Source organism: Ovis canadensis, chromosome 3 (assembly GCF_042477335.2).
Source record: "Ovis canadensis isolate MfBH-ARS-UI-01 breed Bighorn chromosome 3, ARS-UI_OviCan_v2, whole genome shotgun sequence".
NCBI classification, from domain to species: Eukaryota; Metazoa; Chordata; class Mammalia; order Artiodactyla; family Bovidae; genus Ovis; species Ovis canadensis.
The window spans coordinates 203,280,275-203,295,882 of record NC_091247.1 but is presented as its reverse complement, the minus strand read 5'-3'; the positions used below and the strand labels follow the sequence as shown (position 1 = coordinate 203,295,882).

At 36.3% G+C, this 15,608-nt stretch overlaps 2 protein-coding genes across 2 annotated transcripts in view; one reads left to right on the top strand and one right to left on the bottom strand.

Annotated features, from left to right (window-relative positions):
* PIK3C2G (phosphatidylinositol-4-phosphate 3-kinase catalytic subunit type 2 gamma) overlaps positions 1-15,608 on the top strand; it is a 651,998-nt gene that overhangs the window by 38,854 nt on the left and 597,536 nt on the right. The window lies entirely within an intron of this gene.
* On the bottom strand, positions 2,430-12,955 carry RERGL (RERG like). Its single transcript, XM_069585612.1, has 5 exons — positions 12,167-12,955; positions 10,235-10,291; positions 7,315-7,388; positions 6,016-6,164; positions 2,430-3,014 (listed from the first exon to the last, which is right to left on the bottom strand). Exons 1-5 carry the CDS (start codon positions 12,216-12,218, stop codon positions 2,732-2,734), a joined length of 615 nt encoding a protein of 204 aa, XP_069441713.1. The 5' UTR covers positions 12,219-12,955; the 3' UTR covers positions 2,430-2,731.

Here is a 15,608-nt window from a genome sequence, read left to right as displayed (position 1 = left end):
GACATGATTGAAGTAACTTAGCACACACATATGTTGTGAAATGATTACCACAATCAAGTTAACTAACACACCCATCACCTCACATAGTTATCTTTTTTCTTTTTGCTAAGAATGCTTGTTCTTATTCCTTTGTTCCATAGACTCCTTGTAACAGTGTCATCTCAGATCACCTTGCTAAAAAATCAAGGTACAGTAAAGAAATATTATTATATACAAATATGAATAGTATACTTAGAAAAATTGATTCATCACAGATACATATGTATAGATTAAGCTATAAGAAAATTTTCATACCATTTTGACAGTAGAGTTCTTCCATTTGACATAGACAAGTATGTTACTTTTTAATGCAAAATCAGCCCCAAAGAATCATTCTTTTACTGGGAAAATAATTTTAAAGAATGAAGACCAAATCTCTTATTTGGGCAAATAATAATAACAAAATACATTTTAAAAGATAAAAGTATAAATGTTTAAAATGATATATCTATTCATATCCATATATTTATATAGTCAATATTAATATTATAAAAAGTAGTAAAAGCCCTATAAATAGTTGATCAAAAATATGTCCTACTGAATTTATGGGAATAATACACAAAAGAAGTTTATTTCTTATTTACAAAGCAATGTAATCTGAATATTCTTAGTTGATAAGAAGCACTCCTCACTCAAGCTTGATGTGATAGTGCCAGGCAAAAGAGGACAAGCTTTCATTACAGATCTGCCCAGAGACGACCATGAAGTTCATAGGTAAAAGCAAACTGTCCCATTTGTCAGTAGACTTTGTTGTGTACCCTGTAAGACAGAAAGGTGTAATACAAGATAGTACGGAGTTTTAGACCATGATCAATAGTTTTGCCAGTTGGTCAGAGGTATCTGTAAGAGGTGGGCTTCCCAGGTGGTACCTGCAACCTGAAATGCAGCAGTCAGCAGGCTCACCAAGGATGGCAGAAGGGGCGCTGCAGTCCAGGAGGTGGACAGATGACTTCGGCGGGGGTGGGGGGTGGGGATTGTACCCTATGTAATGGTAGAAGGCCCCAATTTTTTTTTTTCAAAATGTTTTTATCTTATGTAATACTTATTTCAGGACAATAAAGGCTTCAAGCTTATATATTTACCAACTAGTTTTTACCTTTTCCTTCCCCTATGACATCTAGATTTCCAAATGAACTTAAATTTTTTAAAAAAAACTAATATTTTAATCTAAAAAGGATCTTAGCTGTATAAGTTAATTACTCTATGATAATTGCCCTTGTTACTATAGTATACATTAAAGAAAGGTAGACTTTTCATCATCAGACTGACTTTAAACTATGTACTTATGGGTAAGAAATTAATTTTTTTTTCTATTGGGGGAATATCATTTTACAATGTTGTCTTGGTTTCTGCCATACAACAATACAAATCAGCCATAATTATACATATATCACCTCCAGATTGAGACTCCCTCCCCTCCCTCTATCCTACCCCTCTAGGTCATCACAGAGCACCAGGCTTGGTTCCCTGTGTTATATAGCAACTTCTCACCAGCTATCTATTTTACATATGGTAACATATATAGTAAGTCGCTTCAGTCGTGTCCTACTCTGTGCAACCCCATAGATGGCAGCCCACCAGGCACCCCGTCCCTGGGATTCTCCAGGCAAGAACACTGGAGTGGGTTGCCATTTCCTTCTCCAATGCATGAAAGTGAAAAGTGAAAGTGAAGTTGCTCAGTCATGTCCGACTCTTAGTGACCTCATGGACTGCAGCCTACCATGCTCCTCTGTCCATGGGATTTCCCAAGCAAGAGTACTGGAGTGGGTTGCCATTGCCTTCTCCAAACATATATATGTCAATGCTAATTTCTCCATTCGTCTGACTTTATTCTTTCCCCAGAATTTAACTTCTTAAGGCCTTAGCTGTTAAAAAAAAAAACAACAACAAAAAAAAACCTGTGTGATCTTAAATAACTCAGTGCTTTATTATAAATAAACTTTCTAAATTAAATCCATGCACTTCTGTTAAATAGATCTTGAATTTTACAACTTGATAAATTAAGCTCCATAATATATTGAAGAAGTGAAGTGAAAGTTGCAGTCATGTCTCTTAGATACCCCATGGACTATACAGTCCATGGAATTCTTCAGGCCAGAATATGGACTGGGTAGCCATCCCCTTCTGCAGGGGATCTTCCCAATCCAGTGATCAAACTCAGGTCTCCCACATTGTAGGTAGATTCTTTACCAGCTGAGCCACCAGGGAAGCCCAAGATTACTGGACTGGGTAACCTATCCATTCTCCAAGGGATCTTCCTGACCCAGGAATCGAACCAAGGTCTCCTGCACTGCAGGTGGATTCTTTACCAGCTGAGCTACCAGGTGAATATAACTATATATTTCATCTAAAAGACATATATAAAATAAAGATAACAGAACCCTAAAGAATGGTAGTTTAAGAAAATTACATAAGTAGGGTTTATTTGGCAAGGTAAACTGTACAGTAATCCACCATTAGATTATACTAACATTATTGTGTGTATAGAGAAAAGGTTAAGTGTGAAACAAAATGTATAAGATACAAGCAACCAAAAAGGCAAACTATATATTTGAAAACACAGTTGTGGATCACGGTCAGTTATTTCATATCTCTAAGAGAATGCTTTAGTTGCACTCAAAAGGTAAATTTAATTACCATACAAATGTTTGAAACTCTCTGATATAATAAATCCCCCAGGATCACATGTCTACTAAACAGATTTCCTTCTCTTTCCAAATACATTATTGATCAGCTTGACCATGGATTTAGATCCACTGTATCTTCTCTTTTCTTTGAGTTTGAAATTTGTCAGGATGTCCTTGATAATTCTGATAAACATCATTTCCACCTCCAGAGATTGCTCTGCTGCAGACAGTTCACAGAATTGGCACCGGTTATCCAATGCCAGTTTGTGCCCTTCTTCCCAGCCAACCTCTCGCACATGACAGAGATCTTGCTTGTTACCCACCAAAAGCACTGCTGACTCCACAGCTCTGAAATACAGATACACAATTCTTTGGTAAGACTGCTTTACCAACTCTTTTTTTATATATTAAGTAGGTTTATATTTAAAAAAGAATTATAGAGCACCCCCCCCAAAAAAGGAAAAAATATTGTGTGTGTTATTTGTGTTCGTCTGTATTTGTAGTCATGTGTATATCCTCATTTACTCATAAAAAGGATTTTAGATTAAATGTAAATGACACAGACCCAACAAAACTCTTAAAACATAAGATTTGAAGTGGCACAAATCTATTCCCGGAACTATGGCTCTGTTTACTAACAAGACATGAGTGTGGCATCATTTTCCATTTTCAGTTCTCTTATATGTTTAAAAAAAAAAAAGGTAAAATAGTTCTCATCACCCAGAATGAGGATGTATATAAAAACTCTAGCCCAATGCCAGGCTATAATAAAAAAAATAATAATAATAAAAGTATCTTTTATTAAAGATGCTTACTAAGCATTATTTTTCATTTTCTTATCAATTGAAAGAGGACTAGCTACTGCTTCTTTACTAATTAAATAATTTAAATACAGTTTTCTTAAGGAAAAATATTAATCAGTACTCATCACTGTTTGTTCCTTGTTAATATTCATTATAACATACTCTAAAGAAAATTTTACCATCCTGTAACTTTGTACAACTTTTCTGATTTATATAAGAAATATATTTCTTTGTTAAGGAATATATTTCTTTGTTAAGGAATATATTTCTTTGTTAAGGAATATATTTCTTTGTCAAGAAATATATTTCTTTGTCTTTGGCAAATATCAATACAATCTCTGTGGTTACAGTGCAACATTTCTAAAGCAGTTTCATTTGAAGAATACAGTATGGCTACTAGTCCTTAAATGACAAGAAATAGTGCCAAGATATCTACTATAGGGAAGAAATGGGAAAATGAAAAGTCTTCAACACCATCTCAAGAGATACTGTATAGAAACCACCAAAGTATGTTTTATTCACATGATGGTTTGAGCCATCAAGGAAAAGGCATTGCATGTCTAACACTAGACTCTTGATGATACTAATAGTACCTTTTTATATAGTTCATATACAAATAGTATCTTTTTACATAGGGCTTCCCTGGTGGCTCAGACGGGTAAAGTATCTGTCTACAATGCGGGAGACCTGGGTTCGAGCCCTGGGTTGGGAAGATCCCCTGGAGAAGGAAATGGCAATCCACTCCAGTACTATTGCCTGGAAAATTCCATGGACAGAGGAGCCTGGCAGGCTGCAGTCTATGAGGTCGCAACGAGTCTGAGATGACCTAGCGACTTCACTTCACTTCCCTGGTAGTTCAGCTCGTAGAGAATCTGCCTGCCATGCAAGAGACCCCAGTTTGATTCCTGGGTCACGAAGATCCCCTGGAGAAGGGATGGGCTACCCACTCCAGTATTCTTGGGCTTCCCTGGTGGCTCAGACAGTAAGGAATCTGCCTGCAATGCAGGAGACCTGGGTTTGATCCCTGGATTGGAGGATCCCCTGGAGAAGGGAATGACTACCCACTCTAGCATTCTGGCTTGGAGAATTCCATGGACAGAGGAGCTTGGCAGGCTACAATCCATAGGGTCACAAAGAGTTGGACACAATGGAATGACTTTCACACATATAGTTCAGAAAATTATTGTGAAGAATTAATGGGGAAGAATAAATGAAATATTTTGATGGATAAGTCACAAATATCAGATATAATTTTATAAAATAATGCCATATTTTCTTTCTATCTATAGATAAGAGATTTGGAAATAGACTCTACTTAAAGATTGAAAACTGGAAATACCCAAGAATTATTTGATCAACATATTAAGAAGATTGCCTGAAAATGTCAATATAGGGATTTTTTAAATATACATTTTTTTAATTCTTCTTGAGTGATTCTTTTGATATGGAAGAATAGCAAAGTAATTTTAATTATTTACCCTTACCAAAGTATTTAACACCTGTAACAATGGAGTTCCCTCAAAATCAGTAATATTATAGGAAATCAGAGCTCTGAGATTTCTTAGTAAAATCATATTCTTTTCTCCTACCATGTTTCCCTCAGTTCTATAATCAGAAAAAGAAGGTCTAGAAATTAAAGGGTTTACCCAAGGTCAATCAGACATAAACAAGAATTTACATCAAATGACTCCAAGGGACCACCCCTTATCAATTATTATCTGATTATTTCTTGATAATGGGCATTTAAAAGTGATATTAAAATCACAGATATCATTTTTCAGGAATAATACTGTGCTTTCTTGCTTCCCAGATTAGCATGATATTAGAGAAGGGCAAATCTGGTTAAGAGCACAAAGAATCCCTTATACCAGCATGTTGAACAAAAATAACTATTTCAAAGGGAAAGGATAAAACAATTTTTTTTTTAAAAAGGCAAACTAAAAATGGGAAATTCATAGGTTTAAACATATATCTACTAATGCAAAAATAGTCTAAGGCATCGTTCTGTTTTCCTGCATAATGACTTGTGTCAAGACATTACAATAGGGCATTGTAGACTGGCTCTTTATTTTAGGAGGTGAAATGGAGGAAAATGTAGTCTCATACTTAGAATTTGTAATGGTTTGATTATTCAGTCTATTTTGCTTTGATAGACTGATAATCCCAATGACTAGGAATTGAATGCCAAATGTAATATATCTGGATTTATTTAATATTTTTGCAGGAATGAAAACAAAAGGTAGAAAGGGAACTATCTTGTGTACAAAGGACTATTATTTTGCAAACGAGTGCCATGTTAACAATAGAAGCTGTCTTGTAAAACAGTCATTTATTCGGGGCAAGTAACTGTTGATGTCATTCAGGATATAAAGTATTCTCATCTTATTCCTTTTACTACCTGTGTAACTCCTGTGGAATGGAAGGTGGCTTGTTCAGGGCTGTTAAATTTTGTAATTGGAAGCCTGTATTAAACTCTTCCTAATGATGCTTACAGCTCTATGATGATTTACTAAAAAGAAAGTAGAGAGGAATGAAAAATACCTTACCTTTTACAATGACTTGTCTGTGGCTCCCGAATTCTGTAGATTAATGCTTTTGCAAATGCAAAGGAAGACCTGTCACTGATGTCATACACAATAACAAACCCGTCCGCCCAGTGCAGCTCACTTGTGAGGGAAAATTTTGCTTTCTGTGGCTGAAAATAAATCAATGGTAAATAAATCCTACCATTGAAAGTGGTAGGATTGGATCCCTGTATTTTACATGACAGACAGTTAATTAATGGAGACCCATTTTACCTGGAAGAGAATTCAGTGAGGCAAGTACTAGTATTTTCTAAAATGTAGCTTCTTTGTATCACAATTTTTCTTTTATCAAAAGTGATCAAAATTTTTTTAAAAATAAAGAACTATAATAAAGTTATATCTATTTCACTTGATAATTTTTTTCTCTAAAAAAGAAAACCTTCTCTTTTTCTGAAAATTTGATGAGGCCTAATAATTGCCTTTTACATCATATCCACACAGGAGACAGTATCTTCTATATTAGTGAACAGAATATGTGTTGATTTTTTGGTACCAGACTTAAATCAGTAAAGCAACAATAGTGATTAAGGTTTAGCAAAAAAGATTTGAAGGATGTTTGCTATACCCAACAAAATCTATCCCACAGAGGATAGAGGTGTTTTGAAATATTGAACAGCTGGTCACCCTTCTCTTACTTATATAATTATATTTAAACTTTTTGTGTTTGAATAAAGGGGTTTGTACTCAAAATCCTTCTTACTGTGGTTTTATCAACAGTGGCTTAGTTATCTGGTGGCTCAGACAGTAAAGCATCTTGCTTACAATGCGGGAGACCTGGGTTCGATCCCTGGGTCAGGAAGATACTCTGGAGAAGGATATGGTAACCCACTCCAGTACTCTTGCCTGGAAAACCCCATGGACAGAGGAGCCTGGTAGCCTACATTCCATGGGGTTGCAGAGTCGGACACGACTGAGCAACTTCACTTACACTTTCTTTAGTTATCAACAAATGCAACTTAGCAACCATATAAACTGAGTTAATAAGGCATTAAACTATTAGTATTTGACAGCTACATTGTGACCTGATAAAAATATATTATGAAAGCATAATAATATTGCTATTTTAAAGATATCTGTAACATGATAACTTTGTCATAACTTTACAGAGAAGCTAGATAATACACTAAAATAATTTCTTAAATTTTTAATAATTAAAATTGAGAAGTAACTTCAATATTAAGGCTAACAACTGCACGCTTACCCTTATCCTATCTTCTTCAAATCATGATCGAAAACATAAAACTATTTTGTTTTACTTACCTGAGAACAAGGGTCATATATTTCTAGATTCAATTGCTTCCCTTCCAAACACAAATGCTTGTTATAGATAGATTCTGCAAAATATGCATATACTCATTATCAGTATGGAAATATTCCAGAATTTTAAAACATGGATTTATATTTCGATCAGCCAAATATAAATATAGCCCTATAAATTCAACCAGTCATATTTTAGTTTTAGTGGCTTTTCTTTATTGATAGTGGTCAAAAAAAAACATGTATTTGCTATATTTGCTTATATATATATATTTCTTAAAAATGAACTTCACCACTATACCTACTCACTGACATGTTTTTGTGCCTGTAGATTAGTCTGTTCATTACTATAGCCTCTAGAAGAGTATCTGCCACATGACAGGTGTTCGATAAATATTTCGTGAATGAATGAAAGACTTCATTTCTGTAACTGTCCCTCCAGTGTTTTCATACAAGACCTAACCTCTCTCCAGAATTGTATACTGACACAATTGCAAACTGACATGTGATCCATTCTGGCAAACACTCCATAACCCACGGTAGAAAGATGTAGCTGACATTTGGGAAAGCCGGCTTCAGGGGGTTAGGGATGACATTTATTTTATGTGGTTCAATTAATTAATTAATTTTTGGCTGTGCTGGGTCTCTGTTGCTGGGGGAGCTTTTCTCTAGTTGTGGTGCATGGGCTTCTCATTGCAGTGGTTTCTCTTGCTGGGAAGCACAGGCTTTTGGTGTGCTCAAACTTCAGTAATTGCAGCATGTGGCCTCAGTAGTTGTGGCTCCCAGGCTCTAGAGCACAGGTTCAACAGTTGTGACTCATGGACTTTGTTGTTCTGCAGCTTGTGCGATCTTCCTGGACCAGGGATTGAACCTGTGTCTCCTGCATTGGCAGGCAAATACTTTCCCATTGAGCCACCAGGGAAGCCCAGGGGTAAATTCTGAGATCCTTCTAGGCTACACAGAATGAAACTTGTCACCGTTTCATTAAATCTTAAAATATGTTTTCAGACAGTTTATTCTAAACCTTATAAGCTTACTACCGTGAGCTATCAGCAGTAAAGAATCTGCCTGCAATGCAGGAGACACAGACGCAGGTTAGATCCCAGGGTGGGGAAGATTCCCTGGAGGAGGAAATAGCAACACACTCCAGTATTCCTTCCTGGAGAATCTCATGGACAGAGGAACCTGGTGGGCTACAATCCATGGGTTGCAAAGGAGTCAGACATGACTGAGAGATTAAACAACACCAATAACCATGAGCTATGTAATTTCCTCCTGAGACCTTTAAAAATACCTACTCTCAATACTCAAAAACTGCCAGCAGGGGTCACCAGTTCTTAACATTTTAGAATTTTATTACTTCCCCCTGTAGCCTTCATTTACACATAACATCATTATTTGGGTAATTAATCTTCTTGCTGTGGACCTTTAACTCACTTGATTGTCTTTATGAATGTCTCTAGGTCTTATTTTTCAATAGAGGTATAATAGCCAGAAATATGCATACTTCATTTGCTTATATAACTATGTTGTATTAAAGATTAAGGTGACATTTAATTTTGTTGTTGCTGTTAATTGTTCTTTGTACGTGTGTATTGTTTTCTAGTTTTGGAACACTTTCTCATGCCTTACTCTTAGTTTGTGTGTTATCTGGCCCTTTATGACTGAAGTTGTTGACCTGAGAAATGAAACAGTAAGAATTTCTCTTTCCATATATTTTTTCTTTCTATAATCAGTTTTCAAGAGCTTGCCCTAAAACACTCACAGCATCATATGAACTAAAATACTATGTTGGCTACATGCAGGCAGCACACAATGCAATACTTTAAAGTTGTTTTCTAAAATACTCTAATAATACTACCTCATAAATGAATGCTAAAGATTTTTGTCATTGTTTATTTCTCATAAAAACACTTGCAATCATAACTTCTTTCTTACTCTAAGTATTATGGAAAAAAAAAAAACCTTTCTCCCAATTCTATTTCTTAAAAATCTTCATTCCTGTTAAAAAAACAAAAAACCTTTCCCCACCTTGCCTTCAATCAGGTAAGATATTAGTAGCATTATATAGATTAATTGTTGAGCCAAAAATATATTCAAACTTCTGGCAAAATTCCCCACTTTTTATTAATTCCCCACTGTGGCATTTCCCATATGTCATGCTAATTTTGATAAAAATAACAAAATTATAGTAGAGTTAGTGAAATGATCCTAAGATTATACCAAGGTGCCCTGGCACCTGTTTTAGAATTTCTCTGAAACTTATGTAAGCAAACTACATAATTATGATATAATATTTAGTCAAAGCATAATTTTCCTGTTATTTTCACGTGGTCTTGTGAAAATAAGCATTAATTAAATAAACACTTTAAATAAAAATAAGCATTTATTTTGTAGTTACTTGTGCTTTTATAATTTGTCTTTATCTCTCAGCAGATGTTGCTTAAATTTTAAAATTGTTTCACAGTTTAACAAAACCCCCACACTCACTTGCTCTGCAAAGGTTGGTGCAGATGGGTGGGTCCCAGCTTTAAGGTTTTTTAGTTCTAGACTGAAACCAACTGTATTTCTAATGTATCTCAGTTAACATAAAACTGGATAAATTTTATCATGAAAGAATATTTAATTAAAATACTTATTGGGGCTTTTAAAATCAGAGTCCATGAATTAAACAAGTTGCTTAAAAGTGCAAAAATGGAAGATTCTATGAAAATGCTTATCTGATGTTAATTTCAAGAAGAAAATGGAACCTACTCCAGTATTCTTGCCTTGAAAATCCCATAGACAGAGAAACCTGGTGGCCTACATACAGTCCATGGTGTTGCAAACAGTCAGATAAGTCTTAGCAACTGAGCACACACACACTGATGTTAATTGATGATGCTGAAATTTTAAAGTGAAAAAGTCTAAAGTAGAGACTTACCAAAATTAGAAGCATATTCTCCAATGAAGCGCTTGGTAAGAAACCTTACTATAAGGGCTGCAAAACAAAACAAGCTGAATTTAAGGTCTTATCATTTTTTTAATATAAATTTATTTATTTTGATTGGAGGTTAATTACTTTACAATATTGCATTGGTTTTGCCATACATCAACATGAATCCGCCACAGGTATACACATGTTCCCCATCCTGAACCCCCCTTCCTCCTCCCTCCCTGAACCCTCTTACGCTGTTGGTGGGAATGCAAACTAGTACAGCCACTATGGAGAACAGTGTGGAGATTCCTTAAAAAACTGGAAATAGAACTGCCTTATGACCCAGCAATCCCACTGCTGGGCATACACACCGAGGAAACCAGAATTGAAAGGTCTTATCATTTTTAAGACACCGATAACAACTTAGCTTCCCTGGTGGCTCAGACAGTAATGAATCCGCCTGCAATGTGGGAGACCTGGGTTCAGTCCCTGGGTTGGGACGATTCCCTGGAGGAGGAAATGGCAACCCACTTCAGTATTCTTGCCTGGAGAATCCCATGAACAGAGGAGCCTGGCAGGCTACATTCCATGGGATCACAAAGAGTCAGGCAGGACTGAGCAACTAAGCACAGCACACATGTATGTACGTAAGGTTTTATCTCTTGGCTTAAAATTTACCAAGTATTATCGAAGACCTTGAAGTTTTACCAAATTCTGGTCTAAATAATAATCAGTAAAATTAGCATCATAAAACCATAAAAGTTAGAAGGCTAGAAAGAAAGTGATCTTACTGTGGTGCCCACTCAATTCACTGTGTAAGTAATTCACTAAGGCAAACACACATAAGAAACCTCAGCTTTGCAACAGAGACAGATTCCTTATTAAAGCTGAGATGCAAGAACCGTGATATCTTTTTACTTCATCAAGTTAATTGTGGCTCCAAGGTGCCACATGTTTATAACAGTGGCCAGGACAGTGTTTGCCTGTCCTGCGATTGTTTAAGGAAACAGGGACTTCAAAATCCAAGAAACAGAGGATCGCCCTCTAGTGTTGGTTTATCTTACTGCAGCTCCTGGGTCTGACCAGTTAGGATTCACTAGGCTCAGGTGGCTCTGTTGGCAGCCATCATGTAATAAAGACAAAGGTGTAGCTTCCAAGGTCATGGGCACCGTGTCGCTCAGTTCCCAGGCACTTAAAAAGCCATGTCCCCATCTCCCTTCAAAGTGTTTTGTTTTCCTTTTTCCTCCTCTGTAACGTGGCTTATGTACACCTACAGCTGATTCATCTTGATATTTGGCAGAAAACAAAATTCTGTAAAGCAATTAACCTTCAATTAAAAATAAATAAATTTTTTAAAAAGTTAAAAATAATCCACAGGTCTTCACACATTTCTCTCCACGGTTAGTCTCAGGGCAGAGGAATCTTTTCAAGAACACTGCTTGGCCACTGTGGCTTCTCAGGGGGCGCTGGCAGTGAAGAACCTGGAGGGCATGGCAACTCACTCCAGTATTCTTGCCTGGAGAATTCCATGGACAGAAGAGCCAGGTGGGCTACAGTCCCTAGGGTCGCAGAGAGTCTGACAAGACTGAAGCGACTTAGCACACACGCATGCAGGTGTGGGGGCAGTGTGACCGAGTGAGAAGTACATGGGGTCACGATGGAGGGATTTCCTGTTGGTCCTACTTGTTTTACACATCAGTAGAACAAGATACAAATTAATACTTCAAACAGATGTATTCTTCAACCTGTATATACATTTTATAAATACAAAGTTAATTGCACTACTTGCTTATAAAATGAAAACTCTTACTGAGAAATAATATATAGCTATATCAAGCCTATAAATGTGTAATATGTTTATATATATATATATATATAATGTCAATATATTTCTCACTCTCTGTGTACTCTACACCAGAAAAAAAAAAATACATTTACCAGATTTTCCTGTTCCTTCACCTCCCAAAACAGTAAGCTTCACATCATTCATCTTGCTTTTCTCCTCCTCCTTGGTCTGTGCCGTCTTCTGCGGTTATCCTGAGTTGAGCCAAGCATGTGTTTTCCAACATCCTTTTTATTATTGCTACAAATTCCCCTAAGGCCAACTCCACCCCATACTCTTACCATCCAATAATAACTTTAAAAATATTTTCAACTAGTTTTGAACATGTCTCTTAAAAAAAAAAAAATAAGTGGACTTACTATTTAGACATACAAAGATTTATTTAGCCAGTAGTTAAGAGCTTAACAGAAGCTTAGCTCCTCATATTCAACGTTCATGTACCTAAAATATCTACCTTCTCCTAGAACCTAGAAAAATGATCTTTCTTCATTAAGAAAGTTTTTAGAGGATGGGTAAACATTCCTGTAAATTTCCTATAGCTGGATTAGTTTTGCTTTTTTCCTATTAATAGCTGAGGCTACATTTTCTTGGAATTTTCTTTCCTGTGAAAGACAAGATGAGATGTGCCTGTGTGCTAAGTTGCTTCAGTTGTGTCTGACTCTTTTTGACCCTATAGACTGTAGCTTGCCAGCCTCCTCTGTCCATGGGAATTTCCAGGCAAGAATACTGAAGTAGGTTGCCATGCCCTCCTCCACCAGCTCTTCCTGACCCAGGGATCAAGCTCACATATCTTATACTGCTTACATTGGCAGGTGGGTTCTTTACTACTAGTGCCACCTGGAAAGCCCTTATGTAATACTTTGTAATTAGGAAAAAGAAATTTAAAAAAAGAACGTTTGGAAGGGCTGTTCTGACATAATTCACTTCTACTATGAAATAAAAGGGTCAACTTGATATGTGCAATTACTACTCCATTACCCTTTTTTAGGTCAATGGTCCTTGCTACTCCAAGAACCCAAATTATTAATATTTTCTTCCTTTTCTTTCTCCTTATTTGTATATGTATAAATTTGAGAGTTGAGGAAAGAGTATAACAACAAAAAGAGAATGATTCAAACTTTGTGGACTACATTTTAAGACCCAGGTAAAGAAGTTTCATTTCTAGGCTGAGTATATTGTAGAAATACATGCTTCTTAAAAATACATTTATTTAATAAACATTCATTAACTGCCACTCTTTGTTAAGATTATATTGAGTTTAATTAAATAGGTCAACAAATAAATTATTTAATAACAAATTTTCTGCCCTGTTGGAGTCTACAATCTACTAAGAGAAAAATGGAAATATAATTATAATAAATATTATCATTGCTAAAATGGAGCTTTTATGAAGAGCTGGAGAAAGTAGATCAGAAGATAGAAGAGTCTTCAAAAAGCAGGTAAATTTGAAACATGGACAGGACCTATGGAGAGGAAAGAAAAAGTGATTGGGGATCAGGGAGAAGCGTCTATTCCAACAGAAGAAATAGACTCCATAAAGACAAAAAGGCAAGATGGAATATGACAATTTGTGGGATTAACAAGGTAACAGATGAATAACTTAGATTTTCCCTTTTATTACAAATTATACAATATTTTAAAAATAAGCAGTGTTCTCTCTTTAATCCATGCCACGTATTAAAAGTAACAAGAATGATTTTTTAATGATGTTTACCAGCTGATTTATTATACTTTAGAATTAAATGGTTTTACTCTTTTAGGAGAAATCCTAGTCTTCCTAAGAAATTTCTGATTGATGTCTTTAGAAAGTTTAATATATCTAGTGATAGGAAGGAACAACTTAACTTCATAACAAGCATTACACTGAAAATAACATATGGAAGGTTGTTATTGGCATTTTCTCATTGTAGCCTGTTCTTCCCTATGTCCACTGGATCCCAAAGTATATTTAGTTAAGAAAGCAGTATGGGATTGAGATAGAGTGAAGTTTATAAACCTGAACAAAGAGAATATCAGTCAGTTAGTCAGTTCAGTCGCTCAGTTGTGTCTGACTCTTTGCGACCCCATGAACCACAGCACACCAGGCCTCCCTGTCCATCACCAACTCCTGGAGTTTACCCAAACCCATGTGCATTGAGTCAGTGATGCCATCCAACCATCTCATCCTCTGTCGTCCCCTTCTCCTCCTGCCCTCAATCTTTCCCAGCATCAGGGTCTTTTCAAATGAGTCAGCTCTTTGCATCAGGTGGCCAAAGTATTAGAGTTTCAGCTTCAACATCAGTCCTTCCAATGAACACCCACTGATCTCCTTTAGGATTGACTGGTTGGATCTCCTAGCAGTCCAAGGGACTCTCAAACAGAATATAATCATGCACAAACTTTTCTAAGAAACAGAGTGTCTATACATATATAACATATATTCTTTCAGCATCACAAAGTTTGCTAAAAATAAAATATTCTGAAAGACAATTATACTACCTAGAATTTTCTCAAACCTCCCTAAAGAAACATCCATTCCCAACCAAACAAAAAGCATTTATTGCTTTATTCATTTATTTAATGAACATAAATTTATTAAAGGTCTACTATGTGCTTGGCACTATTCTCGGTACTAAAAATCTATCCATGAACAAAGTACTGACAGATTCTGGTCATAAGAGATGGATATTTAACACCAAAATAAGCAATCAATTACATATCCGATATTCATGAATGTTGTTATATTTTTGTTAAGTTTTGTTTCTCTAAAGTTAGGTTGGGCTTCCCTGGTGGCTCAGAGGTTAAAGCATCTGCCTGGAATGCTGGAGACCTGGGTTCGATCCGTGGGTCGGGAAGATCGTCTGGAGAAGGAAATGGAAACCCACTCCAGTACTCTTGCCTGGAGAATCCCATGGAGGGAGGAGCCTGGTAGGCTACAGTCCATGGGGTCGCAAAGAGTCGGACACGACTGAGCAACTTCACTTTCACTTTCAAATTTAGGTTAACCAGCCCTTCTCAGCTAATCTCATTTCTCTGTAGTTTCTGTTAAGAGTAGATGCATAATTTCCATCAAAAGCTTCAAATTCACGGTAATGGAATAACAACAAATATCCAAGGAGAGAGAGTATCTTTGTTCTACATTGTCCTGTTCCAGATCTTGAAAAGATGAAATAATTCCCAACTCATTTCTGTGTTTTGTTGTTGTGTGTACTCAGTAGCATCTGACTCTTTGTGACCCCTTGGACTGTAGCCCGCCAGACTCCTCTGTCCATGGGATTTTTCCGGCAAGAATACAGGAGTGGGTTGCCATTTTCTCCCCCAGGGGAATCTCTCCAACCCAGGGACTGAACCGGCATCTCTCACATCTCCTTCATTGCAGGAAGAATTCTTTACCTGCTGAGCCACCAGGGAAGACCATTTCTGTGTCTGTCATAACCCAAACCAGACATAAATGGTACACACAGACACACAAAGAACAAAGAAATAACCAATGTCACTTATGAATACAGATCCCAGGTCCTAAGTGTAAGAGCAAATCAAATCCAGAAATCTATTTAA